The sequence below is a fragment of the Myodes glareolus genome, chromosome 19 (assembly GCF_982192425.1).
Source record: "Myodes glareolus chromosome 19, mMyoGla1.1, whole genome shotgun sequence".
NCBI classification, from domain to species: domain Eukaryota; kingdom Metazoa; phylum Chordata; class Mammalia; order Rodentia; family Cricetidae; genus Myodes; species Myodes glareolus.
In genome coordinates this window covers 1,293,403-1,315,215 of record NC_142044.1, presented here as the reverse complement: position 1 = coordinate 1,315,215, position 21,813 = coordinate 1,293,403, and the positions used below count along the sequence as shown (strand labels likewise).

General features: G+C 37.9%; 1 protein-coding gene across 3 annotated transcripts in view; it reads right to left on the bottom strand.

The window, feature by feature from the left end:
- Positions 1-208: 208 nt before the first annotated feature.
- Mtdh (metadherin) overlaps positions 209-21,813 on the bottom strand; it is a 53,389-nt gene continuing 31,784 nt past the window's right edge. For 2 of the 3 annotated variants that reach the window (XM_048457466.3, XM_085679130.2), the window contains 6 exons: positions 17,941-18,039; positions 10,755-10,879; positions 8,767-8,874; positions 5,779-5,919; positions 2,408-2,564; positions 209-1,903 (listed from right to left, as the gene is read on the bottom strand). In XM_048457466.3, the coding sequence (XP_048313423.3) occupies positions 1,833-1,903; positions 2,408-2,564; positions 5,779-5,919; positions 8,767-8,874; positions 10,755-10,879; positions 17,941-18,039 (701 nt within the window). In that variant the 3' untranslated portion in view covers positions 209-1,832. The remainder of the gene's footprint in view (positions 1,904-2,407; positions 2,565-5,778; positions 5,920-8,766; positions 8,875-10,754; positions 10,880-17,940; positions 18,040-21,813) is intronic. The other variant, XM_048457467.3, reaches the window with a different exon arrangement.

Below are 21,813 nucleotides of genomic sequence, written 5' to 3'. Positions count from 1 at the left end.
GAGGTAGAGTTGAGAGAGTTCAACTAAACTTCTGAGCACTGACCTTTTGGCACACTCTCAAAGTGCAGACTCCCCATCCAAGTGCCCCAGGGACACAACTGTGGCAGCCCCCCTGAGGGAACGTGAAGTTCACAGAGCCTCCTGAAGGCTCCAGTCCTGGAGTATCAGCTAATATTTACCCCAATAGTGAAGCAAATAAAAACAATGCTAACCATTTCTGAATTTATTTAAACAAGTCAATTAATTTAAAAATCCCATTCAAACAAAACTTCTGACATGTAAACACATTGCCATGTTCCTGAAACAGATGCTAACACCTGAAAAAAAGCTGTTAATTGCTTGTGAGGAAAGCTGTCCATTAATAAGGAAGGCCAGTCTGCAGCAGAACTAAACCATTTTACATCTGGTAGCTTTCCCAGCTGAAAATACCATTAAACTACAAGTCAAATATAAAGACAGTTTTGATGGATAGATCAGTACCATTGGTTATAGCTTTTAATCAGGATCATTCCCGGCGCCACATGAAAATAAGCCACTCACATCAATAAACCATGGCTTCTTTCTTTATCACGATTCGTAAGTGATGTTAAGTATGGTCCTTGTCAAACACGTTTGATAAAGGCTATTTACAATGTACATGGCCAAGCATGCACTATTAACAGTTACAGAGAGGCCTGCCAGTTTCCTAGAGATCACACAGTGCCTGAAAATGGTGACAGATCACACGTCATTTTAACCAACACAGTTTCAAGCAGAAAATGTTCCTTTTTTGACCACAATTGCAATAGGTACATGAAAATTCTTAGAAAAACATGAATCCCCTTCAAGAAATTGATGCATATTCTACACACTACAGGTTAAGGCAGTAAAAAAATGTATTCCTGATAACTGGAGGTCTCGACAATGTCAATTAAAGCTGTCTGACTACTTTTCCATTCTCCATCATATGCTCAAAAGTTGTAAATTACTTCATTTTCAAAGTAAAAAAAAATTACTAGCAACTAAGAATCAACACTGGAAAAACAGCTAGGGAAAGGAAAAATATTAAGTTTGATTTTGCCTGAAAGTTTTCAAATCATAAACAAGAGCATTATTTGTTAATCTCAGTCTTAATCATATTGAACAAATAATATAGTTTACCTTTCTTAATTTAAAATATACTGTTACTTTGAATAATTCAAGTAATGTAAGACTATCAAAAATAACTTTTTAAGCCATACAAGTCAATCGCATTTTTCAATGTTTTAATTAAGAACTTTTTAAGAACTGTAAACTAAACCAAGACAGTTTAGTTAACAAATGATAGATGACTTTTTATTTGCACTTGTGATTCTTTTAATACGAATTGCTACAACAAATATGTAAAGATATGGCAGATTACGCATTTGATCAAAGCACTTTGATTTAAGCATAAAACAGATTCAAATGGTCTAAGTTCGTGCATAAGATCCAAGGAGCTGCCTACTGGTTTCTAGGCGGCCTTCTTTCTAATCAGAATCCACTATTCCTCAGCTGCAGATGAGACGGCACAATCTGTTGTAAACAGGGAGCTGTTGTAAAACCAGATAATATTCTTCAGTTACGATCTTTCTCGTTCAGTTGAAGGTTCTCCAGGTGTCTCCCGGCATTCTAGTATGCATTCCGTTCACCTCTTACTCTCATAAATTAACTTTCCTTTGATTCCATTTTATGGTGGCTGAATTCAGTTTTGTTTTAAAAATTGGTTTAAATTTATATAAAACTCTGTACATGTTCACAAATTATTGCATAAACAGCATAATCTTCAAGACAGTGTTTGTAAACACATGTCCAATTCAGGAAAAAAAAAAAATTCACGTTTCCCGTCTGGCTTTTTTCTTCTTTTTTATTTGTTTTGGAGATTCCCAGTTAGTTTCAGACTTGGCTAAGAGGAAAAAAAAGGGAGGAGGGATGAGGAGAGAAAAGTATGAGGAGGATAGTCAGTATGGATCAATATAAAAATAACAACTACTAAGAAACTTTTAAATGTTCAGATTTTATGTTTTAAGTTTTCCAGTCTTGGATATTTTCAAGTTTGCTATTATCTGTTTCCCTTCTTTTTCAAGCCAAGGTTTTAACCGTAACTGCTTATACTCAGCTAGTGTCAACCCACAGATGATTGTTTCTTCTTTGCTTGACAGCTGGGGAAGACGAGGGAAAGAGGGAAAGGCAGCCTCAGGAACCTGAGCAAAGGAAAAGGGCAAGGAGCCAACAGAGCAGACACGCCAAGACAGCATCTCCAATCTTCACTGTTCATGTTATCTTAGCACTGGCTCTCACAACTCAATTCTGTGAGGCGGGGTGTGCTCTACTATCCTACCAGAAACCTTAGATCAGAACCTTTATACAATATAAGAAAAAAATGCAAGAAGACAAACAAAGCACTTACTCTGTGAGGGAGGCACACTGTTTTGCTTCGTATTTGACTTGGGTTTGTCTGTGTCTGGTAACACCGATGGCACTTGGGAAGAGCTCTTGTCAGGGTCACCTTTGGATAAGGTGACAGATGGCTCGGTAGAGACAGCAGGTGGAAGAGTCTTGATAGGCTATTTTGGAATAAAACCATTTCAGAATTTTGTATAAATTTCATATAATATTAAGTATTATAGTAATATCCAGAGACTAGCAGCAAGCAAAATTAAAGTGGTTTCTAGTTAGTTTATAGGTAGCACTGTACCTCACTTCTGCCCTCTAGTGATACAACTAAACAAGGTATCATCTACAACATCTATGAATATAGTAAGATAAATATATACAAGTTAAAATTACCAAAGGCTAATTTTTTTTTTTGAAATACTTTAAAAAATAACCTCTACCGATTTGGGCTACCTGACAGAATGAGTAAGATCATACACTCCCCAGTGGACTATCCATTTAATTTGGTGCATTGTTATCTTGCCTACATATGGATGGGGGGATGGAAGGTGGGGCATGCACGGCTTTAATCCTAGCACACAGGAGGCAGAGGCAGGTGGATCTCTGTGAGTTTGAGACCAGCCTGGCCTACAAAACCAGTTCCAGGACAGCCAAGGCTGTTAAACTGAGACATCCTGTCTCAAAATAAAAAAAAAAAATCACAAAAATGAAAAAGAAATTAAAATAGCTAATGAATCTCAAATAAGAGAGACTAATTCTACTCCAACTTTTCATGCTATTTCATTATAAATAGCATTTTAGAAAAGTTTAATATCTGGAAACCAACTCTGAACTAATCAAAACTGTTAAAAAGACAAAAATAGTGAATTACTTTTATTTATCTATTTAAGTTTTTTTTTTTTGAGACCCCCTGTGTATTAGCACGGACTGGCCTATGCTGGCTTTGAACTAGGGCACCCTTCTTGCTGATCCTTCTCTCCTCCCTAAGAAGCAGGAATAGTGCTAACAGTAGCACTTGTGTGCCCCACAAGCAGACTGGGAAGGGTCCTACTGATTCAAGCAACCAGTACAGATCTTCAGACTCTTGAGTCTAGTAGTGAGATTAGAAGATTAGGGTGGTAACTCATCACAGCAATATTAATATTAAAAGACTCAGGGGTGTGAGAGGTGAGCGAATCACTTCACTGCTCAGAGCTTTACCGTTCACCAGCACCCAGAACACAAAAGCAAGGGAACTCATGTTTCTCTTGCTCCTATGCTTCCTGGAGACCCCATGAACAGAAGAGAAGTGATGTGAGCTCAGAAAGCTGCTAGCATTCTTTCCTTCTACCCAGACACTGAGTCTACGTTCATGTTGCTCACATCTCCCTAAAGTTCCTTGTATTACATCACACCTGCAGCTGTCACGGACTTCTCATCTTCTTTCCTTCTGTTTTCTCACTTTACTTACATTAAGTCATAGACTCAACTGCCTTTTCATAAGCATGACTTAGGTAAAACACTAGAACGTCAAACACTCTTGGCTGTAATACTCACTCTTAAACTTTATGTAAGCGGAGATCATATTTCTTTACCACAGAACACTTTGGGGGATTGAAAGGCATCAGATTTAGATAGAAAGCATGACGGGCAGTGCCGTGGACAGGACTGTTTGTCAGAGATGGTCCTAACTCTCTGTCTTATTGTTGCAGCCTCGTTCCTCAAACAGCAGGTGGCACATAAACCTCAACAACTTTTGAATGTGTGAATGAGTCAGATAATTCAAATACATCTATTTTATTTAAATTATTTAGATTTATTTTATGTGTGTAAAGTGTTTTGCCTGCAAGTCTGTATGTGTATCATGTGCCTGGCATTCAATTAGCTACATATGGTCGTGAGCCACCATGTAGGTACTGGGAACCAAACCCTGGTCTGCAAGAGCAACATGTGCTCCTAACCACAGAGTTAACTCTGCAGCATCCTAGGATATATTTTAGACACTTCGACCAAAACACCCCCCAGAAATAGGATTTCTCTGAGAGCCCCGACTGTCCTCAAACTTCACCTGTCTCTGCCTCTCAAGTGCTAGGATTAAAGGCGAGCATGACCATGTCCCAGCCCAAGACAACTATTAATAAAAGAAAACATTTATTTTATTGATGTTATATTAATATAAACAGGGGCTTCCTCACAGTTTTAGAGGGTAGTCCTCATGGTACCAAGCACGGCAGTGGAGCAGTAGCTGAGAGCTACATCCTGTTCCACAGGCCAAAAAAAGAGACTGGATCTGGCATGGGCTTTTGAAACCTCAAAAGCCACCCCAGTGACACACTTTCTCCAACAAGGCCACAACTACCAATCATTCCACTCCTATCAAAGAGTTCTATTACTTCATAAACTGAAGTATTCAAATCTATCAGCCTATGGGGTGGGGGTGGAGGGTGCTGAAACCACCACATGTAAGTTACCCAATGAGAAATCAGGTTTTTATTTCATGTCATTGACTCAAATCTTTCATAAACTAGTCTCTTCTGACTCATCAATATTTCCATGAAAAGCGCATGATTAAAAAAATATGTCATTGTCAGGCACAGCCTAAAATTCCAGCACTTGGAATGTGGAGGCAGGAGGACCAGGAATTTATGTCCACTTTGGCTAGACAGTTGAGTTTGAGGTCAGCCAGAGCTATATGGGACCTTATCTCAAACAATAACAAAGTAAAACAAAATGAAAACAAAACAATAACAAAACTTCAAAAAATTGTTATCAAATTTTTAAACAAATGTTACATTTTGGGAAACAGAACTGGTCGTTTTAAGGTGTATACTTTGGGTAGATGTTGTTGGTTAAAACATTTCCTCTTGGTCTTCTATCCTTTACATGTCTAGATGTTTAGAAGGAAAAAGCATAGTACAACAATCTTCTTTAGCATTAGGGGACTGTTTACTATGCTCCTGGTTGCCCCCTGACTTTTTTCTTGAGATAGGGGTCTAAAAATGTAGCCTTGGTTGGCCATAAACTCAGAGATTCACCTGCCTCTGCCTCCTGAGTTCATATCAAAGGTGTGGGCCACCACTACTAGGCTTCCTCTCCACAATCTTTACTGTTCTGAAAATCTTTTCACTTAAAGGAGAAGCACATATAGCTTCTCTTTGATCAGTAGCAAATCCGTGTGCTTAGTAGCTATCATTATGTAAAATAAAAGGGTTACTTGCACATAAGCACCAATGTAGTTTAACAACCAATCTGATAACATGAATGAGTACCCAGGTGCTGCCCTTACATGGCATGACATTTTACCACACTACTCAGAATGGCATATACTTGCATACTACTTCAATAAAATGTTAATTACTGTATAATTATCAAGTCAAGAAAACTTTGTTATTTTTTAAAAATCACCTGGCTATTTTTGACGAGTACTTCAGCTGGATCACTAGTGCTCATGGTCTTCAGGGAAAACGCTCTCTCCTGTTTTGGATGGGCTTTGGAGGTATTCACAGGAAGCTCTTCTCCATTGTCCTTCTCTAGTTCCTCTGTGTCCTGCAGAAGAAAGCAGTCTGTGAGATTAAACTTCTTCACTCTTTACCGACTAAAATTCACTTTGTTCCAAAGACATCCTGAGAAAATAAATTCACTTAAAAAAGGTATCCAAGCCAGGTACGGTAAGCTCATGCCTACAATTCCTAGACCTGGAGGTCAAGGCAGAAGAACTGCTCCAAAATCAAGGCCAGCCTAGACGACAGTGCAACTTGTCTCAAATCCTGTCCCCTTAAATTACATAAACTAACACCCCTCCATCCCCAGAATGGGAACCATTCTAATTAAATAATCCAACTCAAAGAGAATAAACTAACATTCAATTTAAAAGGCGCATACAGCAAAGAGGCTGATAATGGAAACAAGACTTTAAAAACAGAGTTGCACTCAGTGATGTCTTCAAGCAGCAATGTGTTCATTCACCTGTACATAATCCACATTATAAAGGATATACAGAGAACTCCAATCTGACTGTGACATGACACATCTATGTAATTCCAGGGTCAAATCTCTTAATTTCTTTGACTTTATTCCCTTAACTATAGAAGTTCACCCAGGAAATTTCTAAAGTCCTGCCTAAGTTTTAATGCTTCCTGTGTTCACTGACTTAAAGTTTAACGACTTAAATCTAAATCACATTACATGCTTACATATATATAAAATAAATATATGCACTAGAATATTAAGTAGGAGCACAACTAAATTGTATTGTCATTTATTTAACAAACACACTCATACATGGAGAAGATGGTAGAAGGTTCCTAGCAGAAATGAACACACGGAATTTACTGCATGTCAAGGCATGGCAATGTCAGACTCTATGACTGTTCTAACAGCTACCTGAGAGGACGGCAAGAGCTCCCTTCCTGGCAGTGAGAGGGCTCAGTGGGTAAAGGCACTCGCTACCACACCCAACAACCCGAGTCTGATCCCCAGCACCCATACAGTAGAGACAATCGACTTCCCAGAAGTTGGCCTCTGACCTCTACCTCATGCTGTGGCACAGGTACAGGCACACACACATAAGCAAATGTCTTTTAAAAAGTTTCTTTCCAATACTTTTTTTATTTTTACAGTGTCCAGATTCTCTGTGTGTTTTCCATCTTTACGTGGCTTTATTTTTCCCCAAATTTCATTTTTTAATTGATTTTTATTGAGCTCTACATTTTTCTCTGCTCTCCTCCCTGCCTCTCCCCTCCCTTTCAACCCTCTCCCAATTTACTCAGGAGATCTTGTCTTTTTCTACTTCCCCCAATATTGCTGTTTCTATGGAATGTGATATGACTGCAGTAAGTGTGAACAGCAACTCAAAATTCTGGTGTGAATTTAAGGTCAGCATGTAGCTGAACCCAAAGTTCATCAATTGGTGACACCAGCTAGACTTCAGGGACCTGACATCTCAGACCTTGTCCTTCCCTGCTGCGGCTGGGGCTACATGCACACAACACCATGTCCACCTTTTCTGTGGGTTCTGGAGATCCAAACTCAGGTATTATGCTTGTATAGCAGGTACTTTATCAAATGACACACCTCCCAAGTCCCTGCCTATCTTCATGATGAACTAGACATTTCATTGATATAGAAATGGTTCTAAAGGAATAGTCAGAGACTGGGGAGGGGGAAGAGTTCACTAGAACTCAGGACATGAAGAGGCAAAAGAATACATGGATAAGTTTTTTCAGGACCACGGACTCTTAAAATTTTATTCTTCATTTCTTGTTCTGCTTTCTACTGTCTTGGAAGATCATATTGATTCTACAAGTTCAGGAAACACTGGCACCCTTGCACTTAACAATCAAGTGGCTTGTGAAAAAGTGATGCTTTCTGGAGATACAGCATCCTTGACCCCACAGAAGCTCAGAGAGCCCACTGATGTAAAGTGACAGGTGGCTGGTAGCAGCCTCCAACTTGGTGGACTACTTCTGAAGAATATGGAAGGTCATGGTTAGTTGGCAGTACGGAGAGAGTCAAAAAGTGGTGTTGGCTGGTTTTGGAGACAGGAACAGGTTAAGATGTTCCTGGGGGTTTTTCCCACCTGGAGAGGAGGATTAGAAAGCAGGTAGAGAGGGAAACAGAAGTGGACTTCAGTCTGTTTCATCCACGTGCTGGTGAAGCTAAAGGCATATGTGCAGAAGCTCTGAGATTTGTTTCTTCATGTGTGACCTTGTGTTGCCTTTCCCACCTCATCATTCCATAATAAAAAGTACATGTGCAATTTGATTTAGTTTTAAAGGTGTAAATCCCTGACTAGTTTTAGGATAATACAATTCTTTAGTAATTATTTACTTATTAGTATTTTATGTGTGAGTGCTCTGCATGTATGCTGCAGGCCAGAAGAGGGCACCAGACCCTATTACCTAGCCACCAAATGGTTGCTAGGAATTGAACTCAGAACCTCTGGAAGAGAAAGAAGCCAGTGCTCTCAACTGCTGAGCCATCTCTCCAGTCCCAGGGTAACACAATTTTTATTATACTAATATTATGTAGCAGTTCCCTAACATGCCCAAATTTTCACATGTCCAACTTTCATTATTCTAAACTCACTGGAGAGGGCAGGAGAGATGGCTGAGTGGCTAGGATCACTTGTTGCTCTAAGAGAACTGGGTTCAATTACCATCATCCACATGGTGATTCATAACTTCAGTTCCAGGGGATCTGATGGCCTCTTCTGACCTCAGTGGGTACTAGGATATATGTGATACGCATACACACACGCAGGCAAAATATACATTTTTACAGATGGTTCACCTGCTTCCATTTATCTCTACATATTCTCAGTGTCTTCATCACCTTTCCGCACCACCCACAATGGGTGTATCACAACCAACACTCACTTTTGAGGAACTTTACCTGTGAGAGAGTGTTATCTTCACCTTGCTTCTTCTTTTTCTTTTTCTTCTTTTTAGATTTTCCAGTTGGAAGAACTCCCTCTCCTTTTTCTTTATCATCATCTGAGACCTGATGTTAAAAACACAATACTGAAGTTAACTCCACTGGTTAAGCTTATATTACAACGATTACTGTGAAACAATTTCAGTCACTATGTTTGGTCTTTATTTTCCAAAATCAAAATAAGAATAAGCTATGACAAACAAAATTTTAATAAAACATTACTTAAAAACTCACTGGATGAAAACAGGTCTTTTAAAAACAGCTTGGCTGGATGCATTTGTCTCAAAACTGCCCCCAGTCAACATTACCAACAACTCTCACACACTTGATTCCATTCTTATTGTACTTCCCAGGAAAGGACTACTATCTTGAATTTTCTTATAAATTTAGGTAGGACAAAATTTTATAGAAATATACAGCATCATTAAGATCTTGCTCAAAGCTTACTGCATTTTCAAGTGCCTACTCATATTTAATTTAATATAGCTTTAATTCACCCCTTTTTGCTTTTTCTTGTCTTTGCCAGTGTTAAGAACTGGATCTAAGGCTTTGCACATATACTAGGCAAGAGATCCAACACTAAGCAGCACAAACATCCCCATTTTTCTCTAGACCTCCAACTTCATTCTAGATCCTTCTCATTTACAGATATATTAAAGCAGAGGCTAGAATATAGCCTCTCAAGGCCAACTTCCCCCCAACCTCCGTGTATATATACACACACGTGTGGATATCTGTGTTTGTATGACTAGTTCCATTTGTACCATGGCACCGGCATTCAAGTCAGAGGGCAACTTAGGTGTTAGTTGTCTTGCATCTTAAGACAGAATCTTTTTATTGTTCAATGCTATGTACTGGCTCAGAGTTGCCTGGGACTCTCTTGTCTCCACCTCCAACCTTGCTATAGAATCACAGTGATTAAAGATGTCTGCTACCAGGTGTGGCTTCATGTGAGTTCTGGGGATTTAACTCAGGTCTCAGGATTGTATGGCCAGCACTTTACCAGTGACTGCCTCAGCCCTCCCCACACTATGTATACAAATGAAGTTCATTTCTATCACTGTCCAAATGTTATTTGAAGAGCACAGGAACACATCAGAATCTATGGCAGTCTGCCACCTGTGCTAAGATTTCTACCACCATCACCCCCATACTGTGTGTCGCTGTCACCTACGGCCTCTCCTCCAGTCCTATCTACCTAGTTTTTCCTCTGAACTTTTTATTTGCTAGTACTTCTCTCTGGAAAAAAAGTTATGTGTATGATGTTTTGCACGTCTATGCACCAGATGATGTGTTTGGTGCCTGAGGTGTTGTATACCTTGGGGACTGGAGCTACAGATGGTCGTGAGCCACCATGCGGGTGTTGGGAATTAAACCTGGTCCTCTGTAAGAGCAGCCAGTGATTTTAACCCTTGAGCCATCACTCCAGTCCCCAACACTGAATTTAAACTCTTAAACACTCAATTTTCTGAAATACGGCTTTTAATTCATGATTTTTTTTTTTTGGATGAGGATTGAACCCAGGGCATTGTACATGTTAAGCACATGCTCTATTACAGTTATACCCCTAACCCTGATTCCAAAATTTATAATGAAAATGATCTAAATTCCCAGGAAGTAAATACAGTGACAATCTTTAGGCTTAATGTCCCAGACCATTCAACTGTTTCTTATATTGTTCAACACCTCTGCCTTCCTGAGACTCAATTGTCTCTGCCTCTGTGGTCTAAAACTATCCCCCTGACCCCGTCTCCCCCATGTTGACACATGTAACAGTCAGTCCTGCTTGTTCTGGAATTCGCTCTGTAGACCAGGCTGCCCTTGAACTTATAGAGAGATCTGCCTGTATCTGCCTTTGGAGAGATAGGATTAAAGGTGTGTGCCACCGCTGTCCAGCAGTCCTCAGTCTCTTTAACAAATAATCACTCTTAATTCCTTATACTTACCCTTTGATCATTAGGGATTGGTTCCTGGGACTTCAGAAGTGAAGCTCTTTCTTCATCTACCCAGTTCCCCCACTCCTCTGCTGGTGCATTCCAGTCTGAGCTGGGATCAGCAGAAGACAAACCATCTAAAAGTTAACAATGTGAATTAGTTATCTGTCATTCTGCCAGAAGCTAAAATTCAAACACTAAAAATTCTTTATGTTGAATTAAGTTGTAATTTTAAACTATTCTACCCACTGGGCATATTTTAAGAGCTAGCAAAAAGTGGAAATGTGATAGCTTTTGTCCAAATGTTACTAGGCATAAGATTAAGAGAAACTTTTAGATTCGCGAGACATACTTATTAGTTATTAATGTGACTCCCCTTTGTCAGTCTTCTAAATCTGCACTTTTCCCTCTGTCCACCTTTAACCTAGTCCAACGTCTGGTCATATTTTTGTAACCAATTTGTTTTCTAGGGCACAGAATTAAGTTTTAATCATAGTACCAAAATTCTATGCCCTCCGGTCACCTTATAACACACTTCCTCACATCTTTATAAGCTCTTCAAATTCTTCAAATCATGACAAACTAGGTAACCGCTTTCTTTCCTCGTCTAATAGTTACTGATGACTCTAAAAGTATTTGAGCCACTTGCAGGGCTTTGGGCAGCCTAATCTCAAAAACAGCTTTACTCTAACTCTAACTGTCTGAATTCGCGTCTTTCACTCCAGAAGCACTGATATTTTACATAGGAAGCTATCACCGGTCAATGCACAAGCCTACAATTTTCCTTGGCGAAGTGATTCCCAGAGTTGATACTCCCCTCTCCTCCCTGCAAACCATCCACTCCCACATACACTCTTACAGTATCTGCTTATAGCCAAGTTTTGTTTAAGATGACAGAGGTTATACTTTACTTCCAAATGGTCAGTAAGTCTTCCTTTCCTAACATTGTTTAACTGAAAGAAGTCCAATAATTTCCCATAATCTCTTAATGCTACTACAAGTTAGTAGTAGTAGTAGTAGTAGTATTAAGAGATTATGGGAAATTATTGTTGGATATACATATACATATATATACACACATATACATATATATACACACATATACATATATATACATACATATATACACACACACACACACATATATGTATGTATATATATCACTGCTTCTGGGATTTCTAATCTGTTCCGGTGACCTGTTCCTAGTGTAATGCCAAACACGACTAGGACCTATTTTAGGATCAAGGAGACAAATTTGCCTATTTTATGCTTACTGTTATTTTAGTTTTCTGAGGCTAACTTTTTACTTTTTACAGGAGAGATACTCATAAAAGACCAAAGAATGATCTGAGAGAACACTCACTGAAAATAACAAACAAAACACAAAACAAAGAAAAGCCAAAACACAAAACCTTCTGTCCATTATGATCACAAATTTATGTGAGAAAGACACATATCAATAGTAAGTATATCTTCTCAGAATTCATTTACTCATGGGGCAGTTCCTTATTAAGCTCTAACCATGCAGCAGAACCACATTAAGTAGGTCCAATAGTTGAATTAAGTGTGCAGAAGCCACTCTGCAGTTAATGGTCTCACTATTCAGTGGAGACACGTGAACCTAAGAAGAAAAGAGTGGCACATTCCACCAGAGGACTGTGGAAAACAGAACAGTGGGGTTGGGCTAAGTCTCAAGACGACAGAAGAGTTCAAAAATAAGCAGAACTTTTAGTCAGGAAAATGAGCAACAAGTGATTACAAGTGTGAAGTATGCTACAGAAAAGGCAATCCTTTCCTGTCTCAAAATTTATTATCATGTATCACAAGCAGATGGATATGATGATGTTCAGTCAGTACTTCAGAGTACTAATTCAGAGGTTAAGAACATGGGTTGTATTGTGAAACAAATGCCCATTAATAACCCTTTATCACTTAATGTGATGTAACTGGTCAAAATTTCTCCCCCTTTCATCTTTCTTTTTCTCCTCCTCCTTTTTTTTTTTTTCTCAAGACAGAACTTTTCTGTGTATCCTTGGCTCACACTGTAGACTAGGCTGGCCTCAAATTCAGATATGCTTACTTCTGTCTCCAAGTGCTGGGATAAAAGGTATTTACCCCCAAATCCGGCTTTTCTTTTTCTTTTGAGACATGCACCACCCTACCCGGCTAAATTTCTTAATCTTAAGGGGCTCCATACCAACTTCATGCAGTTCTGACAGGATGATGTAAGATGCAGTAAATGCTCAACAAGGGCAGCTACTGTGTGAACTATCAATGTGACATTAAAATCAGTTGAAACCGACAGATTTTTGAGAAATCTCCATGAGATATACTTCTAAGGATTCAACTCAGTGCCTTGCCCATAACAGGCAAATGTCCTACAATGACTACATCCCAACTCCAATATAGTTGATATATCTTAAATACAGAGTCATTTATATAAGCACAGACAGATCCAGCAGATGTCTAGAATCAACTGCTCATTTTATACAAACATTTGCTAACAATATTGTTAGAGGATTTCAAATGTAAGAGTATCACCGTGAGGGAACTCATTGATGAAAAGCTCTGGAAACTTGTCCATTAGCCATGTCTCTAAAATTGACTGCCAGAAAAGAAACTATCAAGTACAAAGAGTTTAGACAACTAAATATGCAGCATACTAAGACATGCTCATTTCCTTAATGAATACTATAGGGTATGTGAGGAGGAACAAAAATCTAGTTTAATACTTGGTGAATTCAAGTTTGGAAAACAACTGTACTCTCTGGTTCAATTTCTGTAAAAACATTAACAGAAGCATAAATCTGTCCTGACTATATAAAATCCTATGCTATTTTTCTCTCTACTGAATAGAGATTAATTTTTTAATTAACTGGAATCGAATAAAAACTACTTAATAATTTAATAATCCAAGTCCAAATATCATTATCCAGAGATTTTTCAATGAATAACGCTTAAGATTCATAGGTTTAATGTGTTAATAAAATACGTAGTTTTTGTCTGTTTTGGTAGTGATGGTATTTGAACATGGTTCTGAGTATGCTAGACAAGAACTCTACCAATGAGTTATATCCCCTGCCCTAATGAACCTCTTAAACATCGTTTTCTTGAAAATGACTCAAAGTGTATGTAGTCTTATTCATTTATTAAACAGAGCAATTTTCCCACCCCAAAATTTTTACGAGTCTGCCAATGCCTTTTAATACAGAGCTGTATTAAAATATATATTAATACGTATGTATGTATGTATACACACATATGTATATATTATATGGTTAAGAAATTTATTTCTTCATTTAATCTGCTCGTGAAATAATGTTTTAGGTTCAAGAAAGAACTGCTAGATTCAATCTGGAGATCAGCTATCTCTTTTGAGACAGGGTTTCTTTCTCTGTGTAGCCCTGACTGTCCTGGAACTCACTTTGTAGACCAGACTGGCTTCAAACTTACAGAGATCTGCCTGCCTCTCTATCTGGCAAGGGATCAGCTATTTCTATTAGAAAACTTCTGTAAACAGTAGGTTATTCTCCAGACAATCCTCCACTGAGTAGCCTTTTTCTCACTTGGCTTCCCTCTTGCCATCAAGTTAATTTGCCCATTGCTGCTGCTGGTGTCCTTCTGATCACAGCAGACCCCAGGTTTCTAAACTTTCATTATGGATTAGAGACCAGTGGCTCTCCAAGAACATTCCAAGCAGCAGATTGGGACCACTGAAGCATGCCGCCTTATGGACCGAGTAATGACTAGGTATCGCCCCACAATGATAGACAGTTATGAAGAGATTGTTGATTTTAATTTGTGACAAACTGATATTAGAAGCAAGCACAATGCACCATACAATGCATTCTATAAATTCAGGATAATTAAATCCAATGAATATAACCTCCCCCAAAAAACAAATAAAAAATTTAAACCAAAACCACATTAAAGATGATACACATATACATACACAAAAACAAAATTCAGACAAAATGAATGAAAAATAAATTTTGGATGTAGAAGGCTGTCAATATGGCACAGCAAACTTGAAGATGTGTTCTTGATTTTATATATATAAATATAAGTATTTATATATATAAATATATATTTTTATATACACACATATATAAATGTATAAAAGAATTTTTGATTTTATATACATTATATATATATAAATACATAGAAATTCTTGATTATATACGTGTGTGTGTGTAGAATTTCTCTTACAATAGAGTCTCAAGTAGTTCAGGTTAGCCTTGAACTTGACACCCCATGTAGTCAAGAAAGATCTTGAATTCCTGATCCTCCTGCTTCTTTGTGTGCTTCATCCCAAGTACTGGGATCACACTCATTGACTCCCACATGTAGTAGGTGTGTAATGGGTGAAACCCACATATTATACACATATAAATAATACAAATGCATATAAATGTTTTGTTCTGCTTTTTGCGACATGGTTTCTCTATGTAGTACTGGTTGTCCTGGACTCACTTTATAGACCAGGCCGACCTCAAACTTACACAGATGCACCTGCCTCTGCCTCACGAGTGCTGGGATTAAAAGTGTGCAACACCATTTTTTTTTCCTATAGTTTAATTTTATGTAATGTGTGTTTACCTGCATCATATATACCGTAATGTGTGCCATGCCCATGAAGGCCAGAAAAGGGTATCAGATCCCTTGGAACTGGAGTAACAGATAGCTGTGAGCAATCATGTGGGTGCTGGAATTGAATCCCTGAGCCATCTCTCTAGACCCACCAGGACTAACCCCATAAGATTAACACTTATCTATTTATTCATTTGTGTGTGCGCACGTGTGTACGTATATAGAAATGAAATGAACCAGTTCTCTGCCATCATGTGGGTTTTAGGGATCAAACTCAGGTTGTAAGCGTTGGAGCCAAGTGCCCTTACCCTCTAAAACATCTTGTCAAACACACCTGGCTTTAAGGATCTAAAATCTTACCAGCACACTCTTGCATGTAATTTTCCTTTTTTAAGCAGCCAACAATAGTATTCGTATTAGAAAACTCTCGTACAGGTAAGATAAAAATATCTAGCAGGACAGCCTGTAGCTGCTAGCTCAGTGGTCTTTACTCTCAGCAGCTCAGATTCCTTATTGCTGCTTTCCTAGTTCTGCAATGAAGAGATGATTATTTTTCTTAAAAGCAGCATAGACAATTTCTCTTTAAAACCCATTCTTTTGCATCTGTATACATCTTGATACATTATAACTTACTGAGTTTTCCCAAAACTATTCAAAGTAGACAGAATGGATTCTATTTTGTTTTAAAGTTCAATATAGATTCGAAAACAAATGATAAAGCTCAAAACATGAAATACTGAATTTTAGACCCAGTATTAAAACTAAATTTTCCAAACAAGTATCCTTAGCTGGGCATGGTGGTACACAGCTGTAATCTGAGAGCTCTAAGACTGAGAGTTTAAAGTGAGACCATGTCTAAAAAAGCCACCAACACAACAAAGAACAAACAAAACAGCCTTCTCTCCCATGTTAATCTTCAGACATGGGTCTCTCCACCTTTTTAACCTTCTATCCCTTAACGTGTAAGGACTGCTTCAGCCACTGTGTCACAAAGCTCACCTCCATGATTACTACTGTCATTGTGACTGTAGACCCAAGAGTTAAAGAGAATGGGGGACCAAGACTAGCAAGGCCTGATCCCATCCTTTAACTAGCTGTTTGTGTGGCCTGCAGAAAAGAGACTTCTTTTGCTTCACCTTCTTTATGTGAAAAGTGTGAGGAAAATAGTATCTGCTTAATACAACTGTTTAAGTATTAAGCGAGGGGATAGTGAGCAGAAACCTGAGACCAGTCCCGGGCAGACAGCCTTTATCATCATTACACTAAACACTCTGTAAGAACTGCAATATCAGGATGATGTGCATGCCTTTAATCCCAGTACTTGGGAAGCACAGTAGGTGGACCACTATGATATCTAGGTTAGCCAGGGTTATTCTGTCAAAATCTCGACCCCCCCAACAAAGAAAAAAAAAGTATTACACATTCAAGAGTAATCAAGTTTCTCTTTCAGGAGGTTTTAACACAAAAAAATTAAAATAAGGTCAAGTAAAAAAATTTAAAAGATAATTTTAAAAATCAATTAAAAAACTTTTACACAAGAACATGAAATCTATACTTTCTTTTCTAAAACAAAGACCAAAATGATGGAATATATACAAGATAGGAAAGAATGCAGCAAAAAAAAAAATTTAGAGGAAAGAATAAATTCTGAAAATTGGACTTACGGGGGTGGGGAGACTTAGAAGTCGGTAATTTAAAATGAAGATGGTGAGCTTTTCAATATGAAGACCATATTATTTTTCCCTTTCTTACTTTATTTTTGAGACAGAGTCTTGTATATAGCCTTGTCTGTCTGAAACTCCCACCTACACAGACCAGATTCAGCCTTGCCTCTGCCTCCTGGCAGAATTGCTTGTTCCACAATGCCAAGCTTGTTTTTTTTCTTTTTAATTTTATTATTATTATTATTATTTTAATTTTTGGTTTTTCGAGACAGGGTTTCTCTGTGTAACTTTGGAGCCTGTCTTGGAACTCAGGCTGTAGACCAGGCTGGCCTTGAACTCAAGAGATCCACCTGCCTCTGCCTCCCAAGTGCTGGGATTAAAGGCGTGCAACCATCACCACCCAGCTTTTTTCTTGTTTTCAAGGCAGGGTTTCTCTGTGCAACCCTGGCTATCCTGGAATTTACTCTGTAGACCAGGCTGGTCTCAACTCAGAGATCCATCTGTCTCTGCCTCTTGAATTCTGGGATTAAAAGCAAGTGCAGCCACCACCACTGAGATATTCTCTTTTAAACGTATGTTTCCATTGGAAATTGGGCTGTCAAAGTGGTTGTCTACTGGCACAAAAATGTGCACACAAATAACTCAAAGCCACTGCTATAGAGTCCATTCCTTCTTTTATAATAAAACCAGAGAAATAGAATTATCCATTTAAAACAGAAAAATTTAAAAATTACTCCTACAGAACAACTATAAGGCTGCCTCAGTCATAATGGAAAGTTAGTTTTAATTCCATAGGTATCCAGAATCAAATTCCAAGTAGTAAAGCTAGTGTCAGATTATATTACTATGACCTTTAAAGGGGAGAAATTAGGATTAAAATCAAGACAGGGTGTTACAAAGAAAATTCTGCAGAAAGTAACTGAAAAAAATTTAAAAGGACATACTTAACCCAGACCATTCATCATCGATATAGGGTTGATTACGGCTAACATCCCACTGATAATCAGAAGTGGTAGACTGAGAAACTGGCTCAGCAGTAGACCCTTAAATGAAAAATGAATGCAATAAAATTAAAAATGGGTTTTCCTAAGAATGCTTCATAACAACAGAGCTATACTTTGCACATGGACTTTATTTCTCCTAAAAGGAAAATTTTAGACATAGCAACAGTGTTAACTTAAAAGGAAAAGTAAAATTGAGGGCAATTTTAAATTAGGTATGATAATAATTAGATCCAATTCAACACCACCACTCATACCAATCAAGAGTCTAATTTTTTGTTGTCTGCAAATGTTAAAATGTTGAAGAAAAAAAAAAGCTCTGTTTTTCTTAAAGGTAAGCAGTAAAACACAAAATCTAATGCTAGCTAGGTGCTTCAACATATGCACATATCCTGAGAACTTAGAAAATGTTTGAGTTAGCTCAACTTTTAGACCATAGAAAGTTATAGATACAAACTTAATCAGACAGATGAGACAGAAGTCAGAAGTCAGAGACAAGAGTTGTCCTAAGTTCAGAGAGTTAACAGTCAGGTACATTAGAGGGAGAGTGAGAAGGAAAGGTGGGGGGAAAGTGGGACATCACAAGGTCTTAGGAACCTGATAAAAGCAGCGGTGGCCCAATTCCAATGCCCAGAACTTTATGTAAAAATCTGAATATATTTTTGGGCATTACAGTCCATGCAAGTAAGGTCAAAACCCATTGCTCTATGGCTACAAATTAATTGAAAATGCAAATGAAAACATTCTATCAGGTGCACAGAGACACATACACAAAAGACCTTTTGTATCAGGATTTCACACGTATAAGAGTCCTTAGGTGACTCTTATACTCACTCACTTTGGATTCAGAGCTCCTTACTGATAGGAAAAAATGATTAGGAAGCACAGGTTCCTGGTTAGTGTAAATAAAACTAATGATCCCTTTCCCCCTCAGTCTTCACTAGTTTATGCATTTCTACTTGCTTAGAGATGAGCTTGCTAGCATTTCACTAATGATTAATGTCTCATTATATACTCAAAATAGTAATATCTTCTAATGTAAAATTTAGCAGATTACTCAACAAATGTGGTACTATTTAGCATATTAGGCACTCAGCTGCATAAACATAAACTTATCTTCAGTAGCTCCTACTGCTTTCTCAGAATGTATGTGTGTTGTACAGTGATCAAATGAAGGAAGCAATTAACTTGCACTCTTGAAAATGAAATGTGGTTGATAAGACCATGAGTTAGCAAACTGTACCTTGTAGGCAAAGTCCAACCACTGATTTTGATTGGTTCATTAACTAAAAAGAACTTCATATATATTTATTTGTTTTTTTTCTCTTTGAGACAGGATTCCTCAGTATAACAACCCTCTCTGTCCTGGAATTTGCTCTGTAGACCAGCTGGCCTCAAACCCACAGAGATTTGCCTGCCTCTGCCTTCCAAGCCCTGGTGTGTGCCACCACATCTGGTCAAAATTTTTTATTTTTACACGGTTGAAAAAAAATCAAATGACTAGTGTTTTGAAGTCAGAAACACTCATTTGCCTATGTATTATCTCTGGTTGCTTTCTTGCTATCATGGCACAGTTGAGTTGATAGCTGTAACAGAGGGTACGGCCTATAAAACCCAAACTACTTACTATTAGCTTTTACAGGAAGAGTCTGCTGTCCCCCATTCTAGGTTAGTGTTCCAGACACCATGAAATAACATCATTAGTAAATGAAGTTCATGGAACCTATGTGAATCAAGTAGTGTAAATGAAAGTGCCCCCCACTTATATAATATTTGTTTAACATATATAGCTTCTGCTGATTATAAAAGAAAGACCTATTCATTTAAATGATGCTGGATTGACAGTATCACTAATAATGTATACTCTGAATCAACAGGTCCTAAAACATTATCGAGTATGTGTGTTCATATTATCTGAAAGGCTTACTTAAAAACTCATAATGAGAAACAAATGAATAGAAATACGGCAGATTCAACCAGAAGTTTGGTGGGTGCACTAGTAACAAGAGCATGGTCCTAGCCAAGTGGTGAGTGTGAGTTATGACCCTTGGGGCTTGTGTGTCAAATGACCCTTTCCAGGGGTCACCTAAGACCACTGAAAAATAGATTGTTTACATTACGATTCATAAAATTACAGTTACAAAGTAGCAACGAAAATAATTTTATGGTCAGCGGTCACCACAACATGAGAAATTGTATTAAAGGGTTGCAGCATTAGGAAGGTTGAGAACCACTATTCTAACCTAAAGGAGAAGGCCTTCTAGGAATATTTAGGCTAATAAACTGCCAGTGGTAGATCTAAGTCACAGAATCTAAGTCACTGGCATATAAGGACTTTGGTGTCCCCTACAACATAAAGACCTTTGCTATTTCATATATTGATTATGTTGATTTTCAAATAACAAGTGCTAAAAGTAAACAGAAATGTTTGGTTAACTACATGAAAGACTGTTTCACATACCAGAGACAGCAGAGTTAAGTGTGAGAGGTGCAAAAGAAGCAGAGTTCTGTGAAGAGGCACTCATCCCCCTAGCCACACTAGACCAAGCAGCTGGCAAAATAAAGAACGTCACTTGCAACCTTCAATTTGCAACAAAACTTGAAAGATGTACAGATTTAAAACTATGATAGCCATATTTAGAGATTATTTTAAAAATGAGAACCAATACTATAGCTATTATTTACTGAATGTCTACTATGTGGGTGGGTTCCCTATACACTGAGTTCTAATCCTTCCATCAACTCTGCTAGGCTGTTTTAGAGCTAGCAAATCATTTGCTAATACTTAGAAAACATTTAGCCATAACTAGAATTTAAAGTCAGTCAGTTTCCAAGCCTACTCTTTCCACTTTATAAACTATGTCATTAACTATCATAATTTAAGCAACTACTTTAGAGGCACCAAACTTGGTAGCTGACATACATTACGATCTTGACAATTACTTAAATATGAGGTATATTTGGGTTACATAAATAAATGTCCACAAACTCCTAATAGGTCTGTCTGAACTAGTCTATCCTTATTCTACTTTGCCATGCTACTTTTTTATTATTATTTTGAAGATATTTCTCTGAAAACAGAACATTTAGGTCAATAGGTCAATATACTGTGGCCCTATGAGGAGTCTTAGTTTAAGTACATGGCCACACAATGACAAATCACCTAATATGCATTTTTAGGTGCCCTGTTACTAGATATGACTGTATTTTAAGGAGCACACACACATCTCCTCATGCACAATTAGTCACACCTGTCTTTCCTCAACAATCCATTGTAAACTTAGTTTAATATAGTTTCCCCCCACCTCCCCAATTTCAAAAGAATCTTGAATCCAGCTAGTGAAGACCGTCCATCTAACTGGCTGTTTTATCTGTAACAACACTAGGCAAACACCACCTTTTGAAAAGGACTGGAAAGCTAAGAGTAAGAAAAGAGGTTATGTTTTTTTCTTGCAAACTAATTTTCTAGTATTCAATAGCTAAGTTATCAAAAATACCCACCATAAATAAAATAGAAGAAAAACTACATGTTCAAGCAGGGCATGGAGGCTCACAACTGTATTTCCAATACTTAAAAGGCACAGACAGGAGAACTGTCCATGAGTTCCAGGCCAGACTTGTCAACACAGAGTTTTCTAGGCTAGCTAGGGCTTCATAATAAGACTCTTGACAAAGCCAAAACCAAACCCCCAAAAGGAGAGAAAAAATTAATTCACTATATGAGGAATTACAATTCAATTTTAAAAAGTCAACAAAAGAGCATAAAGTCATTGGACAAATGCCAAAGAACATGAATAGATAACTGGGGGGAAAAAC